This window comes from Sebastes umbrosus, chromosome 1 (genome assembly GCF_015220745.1).
Source record: "Sebastes umbrosus isolate fSebUmb1 chromosome 1, fSebUmb1.pri, whole genome shotgun sequence".
Lineage (NCBI taxonomy): Eukaryota > Metazoa > Chordata > Actinopteri > Perciformes > Sebastidae > Sebastes > Sebastes umbrosus.
The window spans coordinates 25,201,641-25,226,493 of record NC_051269.1 but is presented as its reverse complement, the minus strand read 5'-3'; the positions used below and the strand labels follow the sequence as shown (position 1 = coordinate 25,226,493).

The 24,853-nt window shown below is 41.4% G+C and overlaps 1 protein-coding gene across 2 annotated transcripts in view; it reads right to left on the bottom strand.

The window, feature by feature from the left end:
* bsnb (bassoon (presynaptic cytomatrix protein) b) overlaps positions 1-24,853 on the bottom strand; it is an 85,247-nt gene that overhangs the window by 29,738 nt on the left and 30,656 nt on the right. For both annotated transcript variants that reach the window (XM_037769194.1, XM_037769203.1), the window contains exon 3: positions 23,339-24,382. In XM_037769194.1, coding sequence (XP_037625122.1) covers positions 23,339-24,382 — 1,044 coding nt within the window. The remainder of the gene's footprint in view (positions 1-23,338; positions 24,383-24,853) is intronic.

Sequence of the window (24,853 nt, the reverse complement as noted above, 5' to 3'; positions counted from 1 at the left end):
CTTGTACAGCAGTGAGCGGTGTGGGCTGTGCTTCCCACCACTGCCCACACAGTGTGGAGAAAATCAGGTCCGTATAAAAGACTGAGCCTCTGCGCCTCAGAGACAGGCCTCTAATGCACCCTGAAAACAGCAACCAATTCACTGTGGCAATCCCCTTCTACCTTTTAACTGTCCGCTGAAGAAAAGCACTTCAACAGCTCGATACACAGAGATTAAACTACAGATAAAACTACAAAAAAAGACAGATAATGAAATGTTTTCTTCAAGCAGAAAATAATAAGTTTTGAAACACAGTTTTTGTTTTGTTTTTAATAGAGATGCACCCATACCGATTTTGGATATCGGGCCGATACTGGCTCAAATAGCAACTCAATGGGGCCGATCTATTTAATTGAATTCTACATGTATATACTATATGCAGTACATTATCAACCATATCCTACAAAATTACGTTCCCATACACTAAACTGCATTCTCAATTATGTTTATGAGGGAAACAGTTTTAAGACTGAAACAAAACAAAAATCAACAACACTACTTTGTTAGGGTTAGTAAGGGTGTGAAAAAAATGAATTCACCTATTTATCGCGTTTTTGCTTTTTTTTTTTTACAATTTTGAAATCTATTTTTTAATGCCAGAATCAATGTATTTGCTTCATTTGAGTCTATGCATAGGTAAAAGAAAGTTACCGCTTTTATTGTTGTAGTCTGTCTTACAGGAAATGTTATCATATTGCGGTAACATGCAGTCAAGTCAGCCATCACTTGCATCTCCGTGGTCAAATTGGCTGACGCTACAACTGTAGAGCTCCCACATACTGACATTTGTGTTAAATGTATTTAACAAAACGGCCCCGATGGAGCTGACCATAGAGGTATAAAGAGAATGGAGCTGACGGTATACACAGGTGACTATGTCAGGTTTTCAAAATACGGTGTTAACAAAGGGCACTGTATAAACAAAATACAAATATAGAAATAAGATTGATTGGATTATATTCACCAGAATTATAAAACATTACATGTCCCTTATAAATTAAAAAGAAAATACCACTAATTTGTGAGGGAAATGTCTTGGAAAAAATGTAATAAATAATTCCTGACAATGACTGATATATTCGACTTCATGACATCTCTGACTACATACATGCTGAACATCAAACATTCTTACTGTATTAATTTAGATATTTTCCAAAGTAAAAGTACCTAGAAGTGTATGATTTAACTTTTTCCCATGGTCTAGTGTTAAAAAAAAAAAAAAATCGCAATAAATCGCAATATCAAATCACAATACTTGTAGAATCGCAATACTGAAAAATTGCCATACAAATCGAATCAGCAACCAAGTATCGTGATAGTATAGAATCGGAAGATAGGTGAATCGTCCCAGCCCTAAGGTTTAAGCGACAAAACTACTGGGTTAGGTTTGGTAAAAAGACATCATGATTCGGCTTAAAATTAATACACAAGTGAACGTTGAATTTTTAGTTTCAAACAGGACACAAACAGCATTAATTACCTCCGTCAAGGCCGAAGGCCTAGGAAGGAGGTTATGTTTTCACTGGCTTTGGTTTGTTTGCTGGTTTGTTGGTTTGTTGGTTTGTCCGTTTGGATAATTACTCCAACCACAGGTTTTAAGACATGCGCAGCATAACTGATGATGCGTTCATGACGCGTCACCCTGCCTCTTTCCTTCTGCCTGCAGAGAGAGGGACAGAGAGAGAGCGGGGGTGGAGGGAGGGTGGGGGGACAACTGTAGATTCGGCGTTTTTTCACATTAAACTCTGTGAATTTACAGTTGAGTTCGACCAAAGCACACTTGGTGATTGTTGGAAAGAGTAACGACGACGGTTTAGGTGAGTTTTACTTTGTTTGTGTCCAGTTTGAATTACATGTTTTACACAAGAGGGGGGGCAATTGTACTCGGGCAGCTTGGCGGAGGTCTGCGCTCTCTGAGTGCCAATTTAGTTTAACACTGGTATCGGATCTGTATCGGTGCATCCCGGTTATTTTATCATTCACTTGACTTCACATTTGTTGTGTTTTGGGGGATTCGTTGTGTGTGCGTGCGTGTGTGTGTGTGTGTGTGTGCTGGTCTACAGTAAGTGTGTGTGGCAGCAGCAGGCTCAGTCTGTTAGTGAGATCATCTTGTTAGTGAACTGATAACCTCATTTAAATGGCGGCAGGTTAACTTGTGTGCTCAGTGGAGTGTATTTAACCTTGGCTCTGAACTGTAACTCAGAAGACTACACACTGACTGTAATCTAGCAATTACATCTGAAGCCTTTGGTGTCTGCTCTTATCCACTGCAACATGTAACGAGTCAACAACAGAGGAGGCTTTCAGCATCCAGTCTGAAGACATCTGTTTCAACAGTCCCTACCAGTGCAGCTATAGCATCGATGTGTTTATTGCATCTCTAATCAAAATATGTTGAATTTAACATTTGACATTTGACTTCATTCTTTTGGCTAAAGAGAAAACTTAGTGGTTAGAAGACAAGTTAAACTCCGCTGAACTCTTCGATCTCTAAAATAAATCCAGAACTACATCCTGTCTCGTGTTTTTGTCCTTATATCAACTAGTTATAGCTACTGTTTGTATATTCTGTTTTGAATAATTATATGATGTCCCTGAGAGCTCAATGCACTGCAACACATATACAGCATAACAAATGGTACATAGCGTTGAGAAATGAGCTGACAATTAAAGTCTATTTCAGTTTAAACATTGTTCTTGTATGATTGAGAAATTATCGCAGAAATGTGTGTGCCAGAGTGTGTTTGTCGGTTTTTACTGTCCCCGGGAAACTTTTCCTCTATTTGCTTGTGTTTTCTGTATATTGTTGTGTTGTGTCAGTATTTGCAGCTCGGTTCTGTATTCAGTTGTTTTCTACATCTGTTATACAGCATGTGTGTGTGTGTGTGTGTGTGTGTGTGTGTAAAAGAATCTGTAAATGTCAACTGACATTTGAAAATAAATTCTTTTACATGTTCACAAATCTGAGTATACACACAGAGATTGAGATACAGTTTCACAACTCGCCACACACATTTGTAGGTTTTCACATTAAGGACCCGGCCCCGGATGAGAGCACACTGTGTACTGGATCAACGAACAACTAACAGTAGGCATAATGCAAAGGTCAACTCAATTGTAAGGGTTTGGGATTGTGCGGTTGGCACGCTTTTCTGCACTGTAGCAACAACATAAACAAATGTTGCATAGATGATGACGCAAGTGTACTCGGGTACAGAACAAAATTACTAATGTGAAAGCTGTATTGCTGAGATAATACCCCCACAGATGTTTTGGTTTTGTTCTGGTTTGACTATAATCATGTGTTTCCTTCAGCTGCAGTGCATTCAGCTCTCAAGGCCACCATATTATTCCCTATAGTAAAATCAAAATCTGTTGTAAATCTTATGAGGTGGTGCATTGTGGAGTACCTCCAATAGCTTCCTTTTTCACAGTTGTACATCTCTGCAGTAAACATAACACCATACAGTATACCCCAAAAATGATCTTAAGCGCATTTTAGTTGACGAGGTACCAAGAGAGGAGTTGAGAGAGCAGTTAATGAGTGAAAGTGAATCTACCATGAGAGTCAAAGGTAGATAGTGTGAACACAGGCAGTGTAGTGATGCTCCATCCAGTCAGCTCACAGCCGGAAAAGCTGCCCTTTCACTGTCAAAATAATGAGAGATTGAACACTGCAGGTTACCACAAGGAAAAGGTCAGAGAGATTGATCCCATTCTCATAGATTGATCCCACTCTCAGAGGAGCTTGCTGAGACATGATCACTCACCTGTGTGTGTGTGTGCAACCTGAGTATGTGCGCGCAAGACTGTGCACGACTACACGTGCGTCTGTTCGTGTCTATGCAAGTGTGATTGGGTATGAATTCGCCAAATTATGTAATGCAGCGAGGAAAGTATATTAATTATCCAGACTGCAAACCCCTAATGAGAAGCAAAGCTAAAAGCAGGTATGTGAATGACAAATTAAAAGCACTCAGGTGGGGCTTAATTTGATTAAGGAATGTACCATCCTCAATTAAAATCCAACTATGTTTACTGTCTCTCTCAATTTGGAATGATCCAATAAAGGCAAAAAATGCTCAAAGGTAATGGGGCAAGAAGACCAAGCTCCCAAAAGTAGCAGACGAACTCCAGGCTGTAAAAGGTGTTCTTGAAGTTGTAAAAAACAACTGTGAAGTACAAAAAAGAGTCAGCTTACTTCAGGTAAACTTGCACAAGGAAAGAAAAAATAAATTGCAAACCCCTGCAGGACGTTCCTCCAGAGTGTGGCTCAAAAGCGGATTTCAAATTGCCATGATTGTTTTTATTTTCTGTAGTTTCCATGCTAATCAATTAATTACACACTTCCACAAGTACAAGTCTCCTCATAGGATATAACAAGAATGAAACCATGAAAATAGTTTGAAATTAAATGCATTATTTGAACCTGGACACACTAAAGCAGCAAATTTAAACCTACAATAACTGCTTTATTCTTTTGGCCACTTAGGGGCAGCAAAAACAGAAGTTGACATGGCAAACTCCTCATATACTGAGGCTTTCTCAGACCCCTTGGCATCACTTTATAGTCGCAGTAAAACATGTGCTTAATGTCGTGAATTCAAACACAAACACTAGGTTTAGGCAACAAAACCACTTAGTTAACTAACTACATTTGCAAAGTGAAAATGAAACTGAACGTTGGGGGACACGGACAAACAGCTGATTGTGTAACGTGAAAGTGAAACTTAACGCACGAGACATGAACATGGTCTCTTGGATGAAAGCCTTGTGTTTTTCAAGGGGGCGTGACAAAGCGTGGGTGGGCGAATGTAAGTCCCTCTCCTTTTAGCTCTGGTTTGAGGGGAATATGTGGCTCTTTACCAGCTAAATGCTCCGCTGTGTCACCAGCTAGTCTCTAACTTTGGCAGCCTGCGTACAGTCACATACTGAGTAGTCATTTATTTGTTCCAAAAACATGTTAGAGCTGCCTCTTGGTAAATCCAATGTGGAAAACACAAGATAGTACATGAATTGTTTCAGGAAATTAAATGTTTTTCCTTATGTACCTCATTTGTCTTCATTTCTTTTTAATAATACTGTAGTGATTACTGTCAAAGGAGCTCAATACGAGATTGGGAGCATTTCTGTTGCCTCTCAACGGCTCTCAACATGGCGGACGGTGAACCAGCGGCTTGCAGCTAACGTTGCTAACAGCGCAACAGTGCAAACAACGTTGAAAGTGCTGACAGAGATAACAGTGTTTACCTGAGGGGGAACCGGAGGGTTGGTGCTACACTTCCACAATGACGTCGTCGTTCCGGACAGCGTAACCACCGCATGAGAGCAGCGCAGAGCTGTGAGCTGGCCAGTGGGGCACGCTCACATGCATGAACATGCACTAAAAGCATGCACGGCCGTGGAGAAAACAAAGCGTGGAGAAGCTCTGATTACAACACACAAAGGGAGAGCGACTTTATTATCCGCTCAGGTACACATTAATCCTCTATATCTTTACATAGCAAATAGTTGTTTGGTGCTATATTAATGCTCTGGATATCGAATTCAGCACCTTTAAAGTCTTGGTGGATGAGTGACTCCACCTTCTAGCTGAAATGCAGCTCTGCAGTCTCTCTTTTGATGGCAGAAGCTTGTCTATATGAGAAGAGGTGGCTTCTGGAAAATGCTTTCTTCAGGGAGAGATAACTACTGCCTTAAAAATACTACACTGCACGTCACACCTCTTTCTCCACACGGCTAAAATAAAAGGTCACATTGTTCAACAGCTCAACTCACAATCCTGCTCATAAATCACAGACTTTCTCTTTTTTTTTTAGTTGCAGCCGTGAAATAAAGGCCAAACTGCACAAAAAGTAACATTTACCAGGAATGTGCACAGATAACAGACCTACAGAGCCAAACTGCTGGTGAGGCAAGAATATGATGGAGAGCTTTAATACTTGCTGCCCATGGAGGGAGCCAGAGAGTGCAGAATTTCATAGAGAGATATGGAGCCCCGTGGGAGCGTACACACCCACACAGCAACACGAGCGCGCAGGACAGAAAAACAAACAGTGCACTCATAGATTCAGATTCAAGCATCCTGCTAAATATTGCACTTGGAGTGGGCTGCATATTTAACACCAAGCTTTTTTACTGTAACACCGTCTTAGCTCTTATTCCCTGCACTATTGGTGGTGACAGTCACACCACCCTGTCCCACTTTACCGGTGTATTTTGATATGTTGATCAGCAGCACATGTGCAAGCAGACACACTGTGTGTAGCCTATTCCACCTCTCACTGTCAGTCAACTCACAGCAAGAGTCTGTCCCCCGCTTGGCGTTTCTGCCAGGAAACCAGACCGCAAGCTGTGAGTAAGAAATGTCAGCTGTCATTAACTGCAGTCACAAAACCTCACAGAGATATAATATTTTAGGTGCTCCTGGCCAGGAAGGAACGGAAGATCACTTCCCCACTAAGCAGTTGTTTTCATGCCACAATAGATGTCGTGAATGTAAAAGAAAACGGAGGCATTGTTAGAAAGACAGCTGCAAACTTTCTGCGAGGAAAATGAGCAAAGGGAAGCATGACAGCAATGCATGGCAATATAAAACATTTTGTCACGCATCGTGTGTAATCCTCTCCCCCAAACTTTTAAATGTCAAACTTTGTCTATCCGCCTTCGTACACGAGTTATCCCAAAATAATTCAACAGTAGCTTTCACCCATCAAAACAGCCTCGGTCATTACTGTACCTGAATGGAAATATTTTTCTGACAGCGCACAACAAAAGCGCCGGCCGCGTCAACCTTCAAAGTAAGAACAAAGAACTGAAATAAAGAGGATAACTAGGTAACAACAAAGGCAGAAATCATCATAATAATCCTTCAAGTTCCGTCTCTCACAGAGATTAATGAGGCGTACGACAGAGGAGGTCATAATTAATTCGTGACAAGCGAAGGTCAGGGGAGCAGAGGGTCAGTGTGAATTATTAACTACCAAAGTGCGCGGGGGCGCGCTGCCAAGCAGGTATGAATGGGGTGAGTTTAAGGTGAGTGGGGAAATATGTTACGCACAGTTTGGTGCCCGGATAAGTTTCATACCAGTAAAAGACCACCTCAACACACTGCATGTATACTATGGACATAAACAGACATAAACACAGATGTAAACACAAACGCAACAGTAGCATTCAAAGGATCAAAATAAAAGTCACTACAAATACTCACTGTATTCAATCCTGTTTTATAATCCTGTGATATTAACAATAAGAATCAAAGACCAGCAGAGCAGGTTACTCTGCTAGAGCCCCAATCGGAGCCCTTTAAACCACCGTATCCATTTCTATTATGCGCAGTCTGAATGAACAGTGGTTTAAAACTACCAAGTGCGCAGTGCGAAAGCATGAGCGAGCACATGTCACAGCACTGTGCCAGGCTGTGCCACGCCACGCCACGGCTGTGACAGGTCAGTAAGAGTCAGCAGGTATATAGGTCAATCCCCTGGGACTCCTTCAATGGGGACACGTGGTCAGGGCTGTGGATTAGAGAGGAAATGAAGGATCATCCACTGAGGAAGCAGGACTCAACTACAGTCACTCATATACAGGTCCATGCTGTGTATTCAAAATGAATATACAACATGTAGTAGATGATCATCTTGAGGAGTTTTGCAGGGAGCAGCTCCACACTATCCTGAATAAGTACTACTTCTTCTACCTCAGGGTGAGGCATGTTCAATAGGCCAACCTGTAAGTAGGCAAGACAATTTTCTGAGTAGTCACTGACTTTTTATGAGAATAATAGCAAATAAATCTGTGCAAGGTCACATTCAAAGCATGGAGAATAGTGAATTCTATTGAAAACTACAGAAGTCCCTAAAGTAGAAAACTGTGTGGGAGGCATTGCAACAACGTCCCCAGCATGTTTTATACCTGTGAAATGTAGGTTTTGCTGAAAAGCAAAAATATGCTTTATACTTTTGCACAAAAACTCAGCAAACAAGCCTCTGCACATCCAGATCAACTGCCTCTGACTGTGTCCAGCTCTAATCTACCTAAATGCACATTTTAGATTAATAAAAAAAAAAAAAAATCTGAAAAAGATTAAATTCTTTACATTATTGGAATAACATTCAAAAACAGCTGAGTTGCTTCACATTTTATCAAGACTAAGAGTCAACTGCCACACTAGCGGCTGTGTGAAACTGTCCTTAGGCAAAGTGGTGCTTTCAGCTAAATGCTAACATCAGTATGCTAACATGTTAACAATTACAATGCCGACATGCTTATTTTTAGTATCATTTTTACCATGTTTTCCGTCTTCATTTAGCATGTTAGCATGCCAACATTTTCTAATTAGCACTAAACACATAGTACAGCTGAGGCTGATGGGAATGTCGTTAGCTTAAACAAAGTACTGGACAAATTGAAAATTTGCCCCAATGATGGCGCTGATGAAAAGTTAAAGTGATAGTTTAGGTGTTTTGAAGTGAGGTTGTATGAGATACTTATCCATAGTAGGTTTATTAATTACACTAGATGGCGGTCGGCACGCCCCCAGCTTGGAGAAACAGACAGGAGTACCGACACCGGAGCAAAGCAGTGCTGTGAACAGGGACGGCAGAAAACCAATTTTAGCCACCTAAAAAAAAAGGCTCACCTAAAAGAATGTATATCTGTGTATGTGTACGTTATATTTAGAATATTTTCTGACTGTGAACTGAACTGAAAGTGAAATGTATCTATACTGTTTTTGGTAATCTGAGCCTGTCAGAAAGCAGAAGGAAGACGGCAAGATAAAGCGGTGAAAATATTCTAAATATAGCGTACCCTTAAACGGATATTGATTTAGGTAAGGTAGGTAAGAAATTCTTTTAGGTGGCTAAATAAGTTTTTCTGCCGTACCCGTCTACAGCACTGTATTGCTTTGCTCCGGTGTCGGTGCTCCTGTCTGTTTCTCGATGCTGGGGGGACGCCGGCCGTCATTACCTGTAAATAATACACCTACTATGGATGAGTACCTCATACAACCCCACTTCAAAACACCAAAACTATCCCTTTAAGGGATCTCCAAAGTGATTACAATCCATCCTCTGGGAAATGTCTGTACAAAATGTCACGGCAATCCATTCATTAGTTGTTGAGGTATCAGTCAGGATGGTAAATTGATCCTGACTGATACCTCAACAACTAATGGATGGATTGGTAAAGTGGTAAATTGATTGACCGACCGACAGACGAATTACATTCTCATCTATTGTGCGATGCTGCTAGCATGGCTAAAAAGGGAGACATAAGTGAACTAAATAATATTTAAATTCAATATTTAAATATCAGACAAGCTAACCCTATCCTTTACTTGATTATTACGTGACTAATGTGCACAAACAATCATATTACCAAAGTGTTAACAACAAATGACTCTTCCAAAAAAGTGGCAGTCTACGTGTGAAATAACTTTTTATAGTGTGTTGCTGCAGGACAACAGTGTGTCATCTGCCATTAAGTATGTGTGTCTCTGCTGTCCCCCCAGGGGGTGCTGGGTAGCACAGGGTCAGGTCATGTTTTCAGCTCTTTATTTACTTATTCTGTCCGTTTGTATTTGTTTCAACCGGGGCAACAGGTGCCCTCTCTTTGCCCGGCAGACACACGGGGGTCCATCACATCAGTGAGACTGTCCTGCCTCAGTAGGGGGCTCCAGATACATAAATAAGACACAGTGAAAAGCACCAAGACATCCAAGTGATCCCACAAGATCAATTTGTCTGAAAGCATGTTTGAAGTGAGTCTGACACAGACACAGACTGGTGGATGATATTTTCTGCTTTCTACCATTTCTGCTACACCTGTGCAGGTTTACATCTAGAGGAGGCTACAGGATGCCTTTAAAGCACATTGTTTGTTAAAGTTCTGGATTTGTAAAGGTATCAGCAGCCATCTCCGTAGGAAAAATCTACAAGAATCATATAGTTTATGTGGAAAAATGGACAATTGACATTTTTTATAATGTAAAGGATCAGCGTGTAACATTCAGGGGGATCTATTGGCAGAAATGGATTGCAATAATATGGTTTCTTTAGTGTATAATCACACGAAAAAATTATTCAAATGCAAAATACTCGCTAGCGAATATTATATGTCTCGGGATGTATTTTGTAAAAGGTATGCACGGAAGGAGTGTATCTGGTCTGCACTACCTTAGTCAAGGTTGAAAGGAATAATTCATTTTGTCGTCCTAGTTCGGACTACGTAACATCTGTGTTGTTGTTTCATAAATATAAGCGCAACTCAACCGGTTTGGCACAATGTAATAGGTTGATGAATCACGTTGCAAAAGCTCATAAAATGTACCTCGTTCTGAAAAAAAATAATAGTAGTAATATTTGCGATCTGTGTGAAAGTATTCATGGCAAAAATAACAGTCTGATATAATATATTGACGTGCTAAATAATCGCTCGAAAAAAACGCCGCTGGTTGCAATCTGCAACCACACACACTGCACCTTTAACCTTTATTTGAAAGTGTCTTTGAGATTGAAAATATCTGTATTATGAGTGTTCTGGCAGCAATAATAATGGTTTACAGACCAACAACAATACAAATGATTTCAAAATCAAAATTAAACAGAAATGCAATCACAAAATTCAGAAAAAAATGAAACAAAATGACTGTTATGTAAAATATTTATCTTACAAAACAACCTGAATTGCACCTTAAAACAACCCAAGAGTTGTCTAAATCCATAAAAACTACTACTATTACATATATGAGGAATTGAGCTAAAAAACATGGCATATAATAACCCTAATCCATCGCCTCCACCATGTCTAAATATAACTGAATCTTTAGGGGCGGTTCTGTGGATCCACCTCCTTCTTCCCTCAAAGAAGTGAAATCTTTCTAGAGGACAAGAACAATCCAATATCACACTTCATACCCTTCTTAGAGGACTTGTAAGACATGCATTCAAAGGATAACTGAAGCTGTTCTGAAAGCAAAGGGTGCTATTTGACTGTTTCCTTTCCTTTTCTTATTTTTTTTGGAAAGCCTTTTAGCCCAGCTCTGCTTATTTACCCTGAGAATATTCAAGATGAATTGCAATGTTTATCCCTCGGCAATATTGCTTAAAAAGCACCCAGAGTGGCAGCACACAGCTCAGCTCAGTTTAGTGAATGCACCTTTCTCTGTGGTCAAGCTGTCTGATGCAGTCAGTATAATAAGAAGTCATTGATGTGTCTTATTTTCATCTTCCTAAACTACCTACCTCGTATTTCCTGACTCATTCACTGTTCTCCTTTAATCAGCCTACAGGCTTAATGTTCGTGAGATAATAAGACACAGAATGTGGCTGAATGAGATTAAGTCAAATGTACACACAACAGTTTGTCTTTGGCATCATACAGAGGATGGGTGATGCTATGGGTGATTTGGACACACAGGAAGACTCAACAGTCAGATTTGCAAAGCTCCTCCGGCGCAAAAACAGAATAAAGTCCGTGGCAATAACAACAGTCAAACCTCTAAACATACATCTGTTTTCCAAAATCAAGCTGCAGCCAAACAAACCTGTTTTACACTGTAGTTGGCAGCTGAGCCCAAACAAGTCATGTGTGTCTCGTCGCATATGTCTGTCCCCGGGACAAGTTAATCAGGCTGTCTCCTCGGCCCTGTTTCATTTTAGATGAGTTTCTAATACTGCTGCCAGGCGAATCTACAGCCATCAGCCAAGCAAATACAATTCATGTATCTCACATTTATCTTTTAGACAAGTTACTCAAGCTGTAACCAGTGTCACCAGCGTCTAGTCAGGTGATTACTTTACTGGAATGAGCCCAGCAAAAATGATGTCTACTAATGCTACACTGGTCTTTCACACAGGTTGTTCTTTGCGGACGTACACATGTTTTAACTTGATTAACAAGTCTGAAGGGCAGCGTGGGCATCAGCATCCTTTGCTTGAGTGTGGGACTTGTACATACATATGGGAGAAATAAGTAGTGAATTCCTAAATATGGAGTGACATAATCCACTGTACAAAGCGTCAATTAAAGACAACAGCATTCACAGGACTGTGATCACAGTCACACACAAGGAGCCAGTGTCATGTAAAATCTTTATAACAATTTATCTTAAGCAAAGGAATGGCAAAGGCAACTCTTTATGGACACGTTTTATAAAAATAACTTTTTTTAATCATATTTGCTCCAATCTCGTCTACTTCAGCTTTAATGCTGAATATTGTAGAACACCTTTAAAGCCCCTGCAAATGTCAAAATGTGTATCTATCATGTTAAATATGAATTACTAAATGCACAACAATCAAAGCCAAAGCTAAATCCTGATTGGTGTACAGAAATGTGTGACATCCAACTCAGTCCCGCCTACGTTCAAATCACTGAGAGGAGCACAGACAAACCAAAAATATAGAAATGTACAATGTGAAATAATCTAATTATTGTAACTTCGGCATAAAAAAAAAAACTGTGATCATGTAGAACCTCATAGCTTGTAGTAAGATGCTGATTGAGAAAAACAGGTCATCAGACCAGAAACTGCAAAAACAACATTTCCTGAAGAGAGAATTAATTTAAGGATAAGCCGGCTGTCACTTTGGGCTTGTCTCACACTGTGTCTGGAAATCATCCATTGATGTCTCAAGCTAGCAACTTGTCCATGCAGACAAAATGGCTCATAAATGTAGTGTATTGGGGCATTTCAAGCCATTGAAGAGGCTGACGTGTCCATGGCAATTAATGTCATTTCACTTGTTTGTACTGTGGTCATTTTACCCATTAGAGTTGTTAATGGAAGGATGAATCGTGTGGTGAGTTGCGAGAGGTTCTCAGGAGAGATGACAAAGTTCAAAGTGCAATATGTACAGTTGATTGATCAGACAACACTGCTGCATCTCTGTGTGCAATAACTGGTATAAAAAGCACAAGGATCACTAATCCAGCTTTCCAACTATATATTTCAGACTAAAACATCCCTGTGTGTGTTGGTTTGTGAAGTGAGCTGTTTATAAGAAAACGACAGTGACCAAGTGAACCCATTAAGCACTATTACCCTTCCTTTGGTTGTTGTGTCACGCCCCCAGCAGTAAACTGCACTGGCAGTGGAGCCCCAGTGTCTCCACTAATGGAGGCAGTGGGAGGACCATCTCTCTGGCTGAGTGTAATGATCCTCATGCTGCTTTTGCTATTGTTAATATTGTTGTCAGGCCGCTGCTCGGAGCAGCAGCCCGGACCCTCGCAGCTGATCTGGTCATCTCCGCCGCTGCCCGACAGCTGCAGCACGGAGAAGATTAGCAAGGGGTTAAATGTAATATCTGAGCGATCAGTGAGCTTTATCTCTTTCATTTGGTCCCTCAATCTCCCGCTCACTTTCATTAAAGCTCTCTCTCTCTGTGTCTGGCTGCGTTCTTTCGTTCCCCCCCCCTGACATACAACTACACGTCTCTGTTCCATAATCTCACATTTGTGTCGCCGGCCTTTTAGTATTTGCAGCCTCTAAGCACAGCGCACACTCAGCTAACCCCCTCCTTCTCTCCTAATGCCAGCATTAAGGAGCATAGTCGCATGCCTGAGGTGCTGCGGGGAAAGAGAGAGCGGGAGCACCGATGAGGCGATGTGAAGTGATGTGTTGAGACAGGAGGGGCCCAGTAGCAGGGGTGGGGAGGAACTGCTCCGGCCCACCTCCGTGGCTCCGACACCGAGGATAGACACGGCGCTGCCAGGGGCCTCTGGGGCATCGCTAAAGCTCGTTAGCATAGCCACCAGGCCTTGAAGATGATGAGTTCTGAAGAGGTGATTAAGCCAATGCTTAGGTCCCTTCAAAGCACATTCACTCACAAGGTATGAGAGGAAGGGCATTTGAAGATAGAACCACAGAAAAAGGGACCGGAGGGGTAATTCGAGTTCAATATGGTCACTGTGCTCCTAGATAGTCATTCATCAAAAGAGCTGATACTGCTGCCGGTGCAGGCAGGGCTTGGAACAGGTCGAGGTTGACATCTAAGACATCTCGTGAAAAATGAACACTTGTGGTGCACAGACGTTTAGCAGAATGACGCACATACAATGCAATCCCAGTGTCAAAAGGTGCTGTAGATTCTCCTCTCACCCTTTTCTACTTCCCATCAGTCTCTGGTTTATAATCACAAATTGCAGTCCAAAAGATTAAAAAGCGCAAAAAATAAAGACTGTTGTGGGAGCTTTGATCGCTCAGCAGGTCTGAGATACACAGGAGTTTTAACAAAGTGTATGCGACTCCAGCTCCGACTGAGCCCAGAGCCTGCTGCCAAACACAAAAGGTCCCAGAGATGAGAGTGAGTGGCATTTAAGCCTCCCAACCAGCGAGCCATCTGTGCTGGGTGCCACATAATCTCAACAGGAAGCAGTCGTTGCTGTACATCACATCATCTTCCTGTCTTCTCGTCTACCGCGGCACAGTCACAGTCACTGAATTTTTGTCAGCGAGTTTACTGTTGGCACGGGGATTTGGGGTGAACATGTACCGCCTCTTTAGAAATACAGGAAATCCTTTGCTTCAACCATTACAACGCTAATATATTTATCAGACAAAGTCAAAATGGGCTTTGTCTCAGTTTAATCATCCAACAAGGCTTACTATTCTCAGATGGCACTTATTTGTGTGGGTGGATCTTTACAATGGTGTGTGTCAGGGTTAAGCATCATACTCAAGGGGATCACTACACTCCCTCAACACGGATTACAAACACTCTCAACTATTAGCTCCTTCCACGACCCAACACACACACACAGAAACACACCCATCTCCCTGTCTCTTTTTGTTTTTGTCTGTATCACCTCTTATAAATACTCTCTTATTATGTGCAAGGGTTTTAAGATGCTCGCCCTGCTGTTGCTGCTAAATCAACAGAGCGTAGACTGAATCAAGAGGGGCTGAGTACCCGTGTTGCAATGTCAACTGCGAGCGATTCAACCAGGAGTAATTGCCAATTCAATCAATGTGTCAACAGCAAGCAGTCTCCAAACTAAGGCGTGTAGACAGGAGGAAGAGGAGCACTGGAACGTGGACAGAGAAGGAGGGTGCATGTGTAGATCCATCCCGACTACAAGTGGAACAAGAGAACCAGACAACCGTGTCACATTAAAGAATGTCAAGGGGAACATTATAATGTACCTGGAACGCCACCTACATCTGGATAATGAAAGAGTACGACAAAACATTTGAGAAAGAACTGGAATGAAATAAGGTACAAGCCGACAATGAAATATTTCTGCATTTGGCATGCTGGCAGTTTTTACAGCGAGGTGAGTCAGGATCCAACAGTTCACCCATTTAATACAGTACATTTGAATTAAAAGAACAGGAGGGTGATGTACAATGATGTGTGTGGGTGTCCATATTGTATGTGAGTGTGTGTGTGGGTGTCTGCAGAGCTGGGAAATGGATAAAAAGTACCAGATGCTACCATTAGCTTATTAAAATAGGAGTCAGTAGCATAATTCAATATACGGACGGTTGAAATCACAAGAAGATGTACTGTAGTTATTATGGGTAAGCATATTATTTCATTTACTAACTCAGTTGTTATCAGTTATTTGTATCTAAGTATAGTAATATAACGCTGTTATACATGTATATTCTTGGTAGTTTTCTTTAAGTTGCAAAGATTAATTGATTAGTTGTCACATTATTAAATTAATCACCAACTATTTCGATAATCGATCAATTGGTTTGAGCAATTTCTAGTCTAAATTCTCTGATTCCAGCTTCTTAAATGTGAATATTTTCTGTTTTCTTTACTCATCTATAACAGTAAACTGAATATCTTCGAGTTGTCGACAAAACAAAACATTTGAGGGCGTCATCTTGGGCTTTGGGAAACACTGATTCACCATTTTCTGGCATTTTATGGACATATCAACTAATAAATTAATCGAGAAAATAATCGACAGATTAATTGAAAATAATCGTTGGTTGAAGCCCTAGTCTTTTTTAACTACAAATAAAACCATTTTAGTGTCTGTATTCACATCATTGTTTAACAGTAAACTGACAAATATTGCATAATTTGTTCTAATATGACTCTGAATATGAATTAGCAGGTAAAATCGTCAGGCCATCCGTCACTTTGGCAGACAGGGAAAACGCTGGGGATGGGAATAGAGAATAGGTTCCCGTTGAGAACCGATTCCTACTTGTCCGATACTTTGACATCACATGCCTCCGTGACTATATTGATGCTATCCAATAGTTACGCATGCACAATGACGTAACGGCATTCGCACACTATATCATGTTTCAGTTTGTTTGGGACCGGAGCCATGGCAGAGAGAGAAAAAAAGCGTTCAAAAGCATAGCGCTACTAAACCTGAGGGGGTGCACCCTATTTTTTCACTGATAATGCAACACTGTGAAAAACAAATCTGTGTTGAAATCAACAGGAGAGTTAGTAACGTTACCAGTCCTGCTTGGTTAAATAACCGAGCTACTGACGTTAACGGAGGTGTCATTGAGTTAAAGTGTGGTGCATTCAAGCTCTGTTCAGTAAAAATGACCATTCGGAGAAGGTAAACTCTAACTTTGTCATGATGTGTTCAAATGTAATCTCGTAAAATTAAGTTTTTTGGGGAGAAACTTGAATAAATCCAGTTGTTTGAAGGAGAAGTTTTCACAGCAATATGAAATAGATATTGGAGAGGGAATTATGACCTGTTAAACTTCCTTTAGACTAGCTTTAAGCAGCTTATAATAATACATTATAAAACACTAATGCCGAGATTTTTTTAATCAAAGCAAAGATTTAAATAAAAATACAATCATTTATTTCCTAATCATTTGAAATGTGTTTGATGACAATAACAATGTACAGTACACTGTGTACAGTATGTTCCAACCCCCGAAAAATAGGGTTCCTCCGGAAGCTACGGTACAGCTTCACTAGAATTCACCATGCATACAATGTTATTTTGTGTAAATATATCAAACATCGAATTACATCAGATCCAAACTGTGGGCGTGAATACAGCATGCAACATGTGTAAGTTGCATGTGGGCGTGTGAATGTGACTTCTTGTGTACAAGCACTATATGTTCGCTGGCTTTCTTCAAGCACACGGCGCATGCAGCTCAAAGGAATAAGGAAGAAGTATTAAAAGGCAGCGAGCAGCTGATTGAGGCCGGGTGGGTGTTTGAATCTGTGATGGCGTACCATCATCACTATTGGGAGCAGCCCGGCTGAGCATGGCAGGCTTGGATGCGTGATGCCGGCAGCCATCTGGCTTTGGATGGGACTCCTGAGGGAGACACAGGCTGGTGCCAACCTTCAGAAAACACTTCCAGGAGGTTTGAGAATGAGAATGACATGTTCATCTATACTGTGACTCTGTGTGAGAGCGGCAACTGTGTGTTCCCGCAGAGCTGTGACAAGTTCGCAAATACGACATGTTCTATATATGTTCACTGTGCACTTGTTGTTTCTTCAAGGGCACTGCAGTCTCAAAACAAATTATAGTCCTGAATGGAGAAATAGAAATAGAATTTCATTAACTCAAGATATGAATTTAATCTGTGTCAGTGGCTGTTGGGTCTAAGCGATTCTTCAACCGAGTCAACACTGTGCTCCATTTGCACAAAGAAATGTTTGAAATGAAACAGTTAAAAGGGTAAATTTCATGCTACACAATCTATCTGCGGTTTCTCATTATCAGCATTTCACCGTGTGCTGCTATCCGCACAGTTTACTGCATCCTGTGTTCCAGGCACATAAAACCGAGCCAATATATAGTTACTGCAGACGATGTTACAGACTGTTAAAAGGTCTCTCTTTGCACAGTCTCTGACTGTAATTGCTTTGTCACAGCTGAGCATATTACCGAATGAGAATGTGAGAGCGCCCTTGTGTGTGCGTGCATATACTGTATGTGGGTGACTGTGGCTTCATCATATACAATGAATGCATGCTGCTAAAGGTGACATAATGAGCAGGGTCGATACTAACTCAAATAGGTGGAGCGGGTATCAGTGACAATGGGCCGATTTGGTATCGGAACGATTGAGTACATTTATATCTATGTATTTATTTGTTACGTTTAGTTTAACAAAGTTATTAAAGCAACGTTTAAGTCAAGCCTGATGTTGCCTTACACATAAATGAATGATCCCAGTCGCTTTCACACAGTGAGACATACAGCTTATGAATTAATGAAATAAACAAGTTATTTAAACGCTGGCCTTATTTCGGCTCTGTGTTGTTTCTGGCATGCTGACCAAATGTTTGTGACCAAGGACCAGAGCCAGGACAGGCCACAGCTGAACTTTACTTTGCTCACACATCACCAGGGTATCTTAATAATAAACTGAGGTATGTCTGATCCAAATTAAAGGACCAGTGTGTAACATTTCAGGGGATGTATTAGCAAACATGGAATATAATATTCATAACTATGTTTTCATTAGTGTATAATCACCTGAAACTAAGAATCTTTGTGTTTTCGTTAGCTTAGAATGAGCCCTTTATATCTACATAGGGAGCGGGACCTCTTCACTGAGTCCTGGGCGATATGGAGAAAATCAAATATCACAATGTTTTTTTACCAAATACCTTGATATCAATATTGCAATGATATTGTAGGTTTGACTATTGGTGCTTTCACAAAATATTAACACAATGAGATTTTTGATAAATAATCATCAGTAATGCAGGCAAATAATAGAACAGCTAGAACAGTCTGGTAAGTTCAGAAAATTACATCACTTTACTGTAATGTAGCCTTTAAAACCAGGAAAAGACAACACTTATGCCTTATTACGATATCCAAAATCTAAGACGATATCTAGTCTCATATCATGATATCGATATAATATCAATATATTGACCAGCCCTACCTGAAGGCCACTGTAATTCTCCGACATGCTTGTGAAACTGCGGTAACGTGAGCCGCAGAGTGCAAAACCGTGGTACCGCCAGCCACCGTCTGACTTCCTTTGCTCCTAAAGTAGTGCTATTATGGTAAGGATGGCGTCTGAGTGAGGTATTCAGATGGTTGCTTTCTGCAACCACACCACTAGATCCTGCTAAATCCTACACACTGTCCCTTTAATATTCTAGAGGATGAGAGAGTCTTATTTGGAAGTTAAAAAAGAACTTTTAGGCTGAAGAGGCGAGTGTAAATGTTGGAATAAAACTGCTCTGAGTTGCCCGGAAGAGTTAATATGTTTGACATGAGAGACCAAATATATGTTCAGAAAGAATAAGGAGAAATGTTGTGAGTTTAAGTACAGAATTTGATTCCCTAATAACTCATATCAGATTCTAACACCAACCATAAAGTACTCCGCATACGAACAGACACCTGCAGTAAAACTAACATGCACCTGCACCTGTGCATTTCTCCTCTCACACACATGCACGCAACGTGCACACAGGCATCAACACACACACTGACCTTATGTGACATGATGGAATCAAACACAGCACTCTCCCTCGCTCCACACTGCATGAACTATTTATAATGTTCTCCCTCGTTGAATTATTGATGAACTATGTTTTCTGTTTCTCTACACTTTTTCTACAGTTCTGTGAGAAATTCAGTCCTTTTTGCTAATGATCCACTCAGGGCCTCTGTCTCATTATAAACAGAGGGGACGCTTCTGTATCATAATAATAGACACACTGAGTCAGATCAGTGTGCCTGCCCAACCGTGGGAAACGAAATGTTAGGGCATATGGGGAAAAATAATGTTATGCTGAGACTGCTGGGAACTGAAACATAATGCATTGTGTCAAACACACCACCACCTGTATTTACTGTCAGGCTAAGGCATGGCTGGATCTGCCTCTATAGGCTGTAGTAGCCGGTGCTAGTGGAAGGAGAGACAGAGCGATTCAGGGATGAAGATTGACATGCAGCATGCTGTAAATCAGACACTCCAGTGAAAACATTTTATGTTCTATTTGCAACCAGACTCTGGGGAGACGACAATGACACAAGGTTGGTTTTAATCTCCTTGAGAAGCATAATGGGGGAGGAAACAGTCCCAAAACAAGGACATCTTATTTACTCAGAGCCACACATGACTTTCAGCACTAATTGATGTGAAATATTGTGCAACGTAACAGACAGTTGGCTTCCTCTCTCTCATTATCTCTCATTCTCACTCTCGTCCTCCTCCTCCTGCTTCTCCATCTATCACCTCTTTCCTTTCTCTCCTCCTCCTCCGTTTCTTCCACTCGTTCTCGCACAGACGCTGGCATTCAGCGTCTCATCGCAGATTAAAAAGGGGCCGACTATTTTTTTTTTACATGATACAGCTCAGCCTAATTTGCTCTGAATGAATTACGCAGTGTGTCACTCATGGGGTGACAGAAAATGTATTTTCATGAATATTTTCCAGCATTCTTCTGATTTCCACAAGCTACAGATCGTTTTTCAAAAATCCTCCCTAAGTACTGTTACAGAAAATGTCATTACAGGATGTCTATTACAAGTCATGCCTTAGGTGTGACATAGTAAAGGCGGTGAAAATTTAAAAAAGCAGTATTTCATAATTTCACATTTGTTATTAATTTTGGTAAATTTGTAGAGATTTTGTTTTCACATTTTCCACGGTGCTGTGTTTTCTGTTGTCAGTGTAAACAACCCTGATTATGTCTACTATGATTATATGTAGTAAAAAAAAAAAAGTGCATGGTAGGCCGAATACTTTTTACAGCTAATGTAGTTTAATCATTTAATGTAGTTTTTTTAATAGTTTTAATTACTTTGGTACATACTCCCCATTTGTGATGTCACTAGAGGATACATTTCCTGAGCTGTCATCAGCGCAGGAGGACTTTGTTTACTGTAAATTTTATGTAGCCGGAAAAACGACAACCTTTGGAAAGATGGGGACATATAATCCAAGAGAAAATCAGTTCAAACTGATTTGCTCCTTATAAAAACATCCCAAACAATTGAGTCTTAAAGGAGAAGTCTGCTGCTGTTATTGAAAACACAGAAATTGCACTATCCTACTAACAAGTATTGTCCGTGTGGCCTAAGCCTGATCAAGCTATTCCTGTTATTCATCCCTCGTTGTCCAGAATCTATTAAAAACACATAAATGAGCCACACTGTTGCACTGGGTGACTCGTTCCTTCATTACCATGAACATGGGCACTGTGGTTTATTTTTAGTTGATCCCGCATACACCATCCTGCTGCCGTAAATAAACGGTAAATAAAAAAATAAAAGTAGGCTATATATTCATGACCGTCTATTAAATCTACATCTTCAGTAAGAACCAATGGGCTGAGAGTCACAGTAAGTATTACGAGACAGACCAATGCATTGTTGGTTTTGGTCTTTTTTAATGGGATTTGTTGATAATAACAAAAATATTAATCCATTAATCGATTAGTTGTCAGCTATTAAATTAATCAGCAGCTATTTTTTTAATCGGTTTGAGTAAGAAAAAGTCAAAATTCTCTGATTCCAGCTTCTTAAATGTGATTATTTTCTGGTTTCTTTACTCCTCTATGAGGGTAAACTGAATATCTTTGAGTTGTGGACAAAATAAGACATTTGAGGACGTCATCTTGGGCTTTAAGAAACACTGATTGACATTTTTCACCAGTTTCTGACACTTTATAGACCAAACAACTAATTGATTAATCTATAAAAAAACTAAAGATTAATCCCTAATAGAGTGTCACTAGCCTTGTCCTTAAATACATTTCTGGTAATTGCTAAACAGTTGTCACTACCCAGCTGATCAGCCACTGAGCACAGATTGAACTCAGGGTTTTAGTCTATCATCCAGATTGATACTGATATAAAAAAGAAAAATCTGATCAGATCAGTGATATGTGAATAAATGATGCACCTACAGGCTTCGTCACCACACCACCTTGAAAACAGGGAACGGTGATTCAAATTCTGCCTGCAACAGGCGAGAAAAGACAGAAACTGAGAAACAGCAAAGTTTGGAAAGATTAGGAGAGGATGAGGAGGAAGAATGTGCCAAAACAGGCTGTGGAAATCAAGCTGAGAAACCTAGATTCAAAGTACAAAGCCTCACACCATGTCCAAATGCTTCTCACCCACTCTGGAGCGACCAACCTGCCAGCTCACATGGAATGACAACAAAAACTGTTCACAGGTTTGGAAAGAATGACACCTTATGCTGGATTGAGGCCGCAGCTAGCCGAGCAGAAACACAACACGCCTAATAACGGAGTCTCTCGTGAAAACAGAGCAACGGCAGTCTGAAAGTTTTTGTAGACTCTCAGCATCTTAGTAGCTGAGCATGAAAGGGACGCCTGACAAACAAATTATCTCTCTGTTTCCATAGCGATCTATGAATGGCCTGTGCTAGTGCCTGTGACAACCAGATGCCTGGGAAGACAAGGCTCGCCCATAAAAAAGCCAGCGCTCTGCAGAAAGCCTGTTATTACTGCTATCATTCAATTGGACTTGATTTGCATAATTAAACTCTGTTATTGCCTGGCTCTGGAAGCCACTGCAAGTCTCCGCTCTTACCAACTGGGTTCCCACCATGACAGAGGCACTTCAGGGAGGAATATACCCTCAGCTAACCCCGAGATGTGACTAATCAATACTAAGATTATCCATTAAATTGAACTTGATAAGGCCCCGTTTTCTGTAGATGGGTCATATATTCCTGTGCAGCTTCAGGGTAGAGTGCACACTGATGAGGTGAGTCACAGCCTGGACATCACTCAGCTAACTACATGAAAGGCCCTGACAGAGCAGCACAGAGCGGGTCCGGACTGAGAAACACAGAGAGAGATAGGAAGAGAAGAAGCTCACAGGCTTACATAAAGCATCGTGTGTACAAGCTGCATACAGAACCTGCAGCTTGAAAATCCAACTATCAACCGTTCTTGTGCAAAAATGCTCTTTTGTAAGAGTCCTTTGCATGAAATGTTTTGATATAATTTGTTGATCCATTTGTGTTAAAAGAACGAGAGCGAACAATAATGGACCGTTCTTAAAAAAATACTAAGAAACAAACAAGAAAAAAGAAAAAACAGCAAAAAGAGGATCATGAAGAACCTCAGACGGAGACAATCGTTGGCCTTTTGACAGCACCTGAAGCACAAGAATCCTCCGTAAATTGCAGCTATTCACTCCAAGACCAGGCGGCCACAAATGGATAACAACACAACCCATTTAACTGCACTATGACACAGCATTTTCCACAGAAACACGTCAATAAATCATTTCATTTAGCAAATCCGTGGTCTGGAAGCCGTTGCAGACCAGTTGACACTTTGTTACACGCAGCCTGAAAGCCAAACAGATCAAATGAGGGTCTTACCTCGACGAGGTGGGGCGTGGGATTGAATCCACACATGTTGCACACCTGGTGGTGGCACTGTGTGCAGGTGTTGTAGTTGGGTTGTTCTGCTGTGTTGCCGATGTTGAGGTTTGTCTTGCAGAGAGGACAACAAGCTTTGGGTTTAGAGTGGTCCGGCGGAGCGTGCTGTTGTTGTTGCTGCTGAGCGGGTGCTCGAGGCCCTTGTTGTGCAGGCTGAGGTCCTGAGGGTTTACCCGCCCCAGGCCCTGGACCCGGAGGTCCTCCTGGTTTGGGGGCCGTTTTTGGGGGCTGTTGTTGGGGTTGAGTAGTCTCAGATATGAGAGTGCTGGCTTGGTTAAGAAGAGAAGCACCGAAGCCAAACAGCTTCCCAAAAGTCTGCTCTGGAGGTGGGGGCTGCCGTGAAGGGGAGCTCCCCGCACTGCGAGTCTGGTCCTGGCGGGGGTGGTGGGGTTGGTGGGCTGGGGAGTTGCGGGACAGATCAGGCTGAGACGGGGCCTTGGCCATGCCGGGGAGAGGGACAGCCCCTGGAGGGAGCTTTATTTGATGCTGACCTGGGCCAGCTGGACCAGTCTGTTTGATAGGACCAGGTGCTGCACGGGCCTGCGTTGGAGGGTGGGCCTGTGTTGGAGGATGGGCCTGTGTTGGAGGGTGGGCCTGTGTTGGAGGATGGGCCTGTGTTGGAGGATGGGCCTGTGTTTGAGGATGGGCCTGTGTTGGAGGGTGGGCCTGTGTTGGAGGGTGGGCCTGTGTTGGAGGGTGGGCCTGTGTTGGAGGGTGGGCCTGTGTTGGAAGGTGGGCCTGTGTCGGAGGATGGGCCTGTGTCGGAGGATGGGCCTGTGTCGGAGGATGGGCCTGTGCTGGAGGCTGCGTCTGAGGAGGGGGCTGTGTCTGGGGTGTATGCTGAGGCGAAGCATCAGGTTTAAGTTCTGGTTTGGCTGCATGAGAAGGAGAGTGTATCTGTTGTTGACTCTTGGAGCGCGGTGTGTCCATGTCCATCCCCAGCGCTCTCTGCATCTGACAGTTCAGACATAGCCACTCCTGAACCTGTGAGAAAGACAAAAAAACAAAACAATGACCATAAGCTACAGCATCTAGTCTTCATCTTTCAGTATAGAAATGACCGTGGGAATGAAAGAAATAGTTTGACATATTGGGAAATAAGTTTATTTGCTTTCATGCTAAGTGTAGATAAGAAGATTAATGGCACTCTAATGTCTGTACCCTTTGTACAGAGTACAAAGTATCAATACATATCAATACTGAATATTTGAAAACATGTTCAATACTCATTTTCTGCAGTATCACATTACAGAAATTTCTAACTTTGATACAATACCTTGAAAAATATCGATATTCAATACCATTTTCGATATCAAGGGAAAAAATGTACACAATATTGAGAGCATATTGTACACACACACACGTCAGCATTTAGTACACAATATGTGTGTCAACTTGCTGTTGGAAAGAAGAGAGAGAAGAAAGCGCAGCTGGTACCCGTTCAGTATCAATATG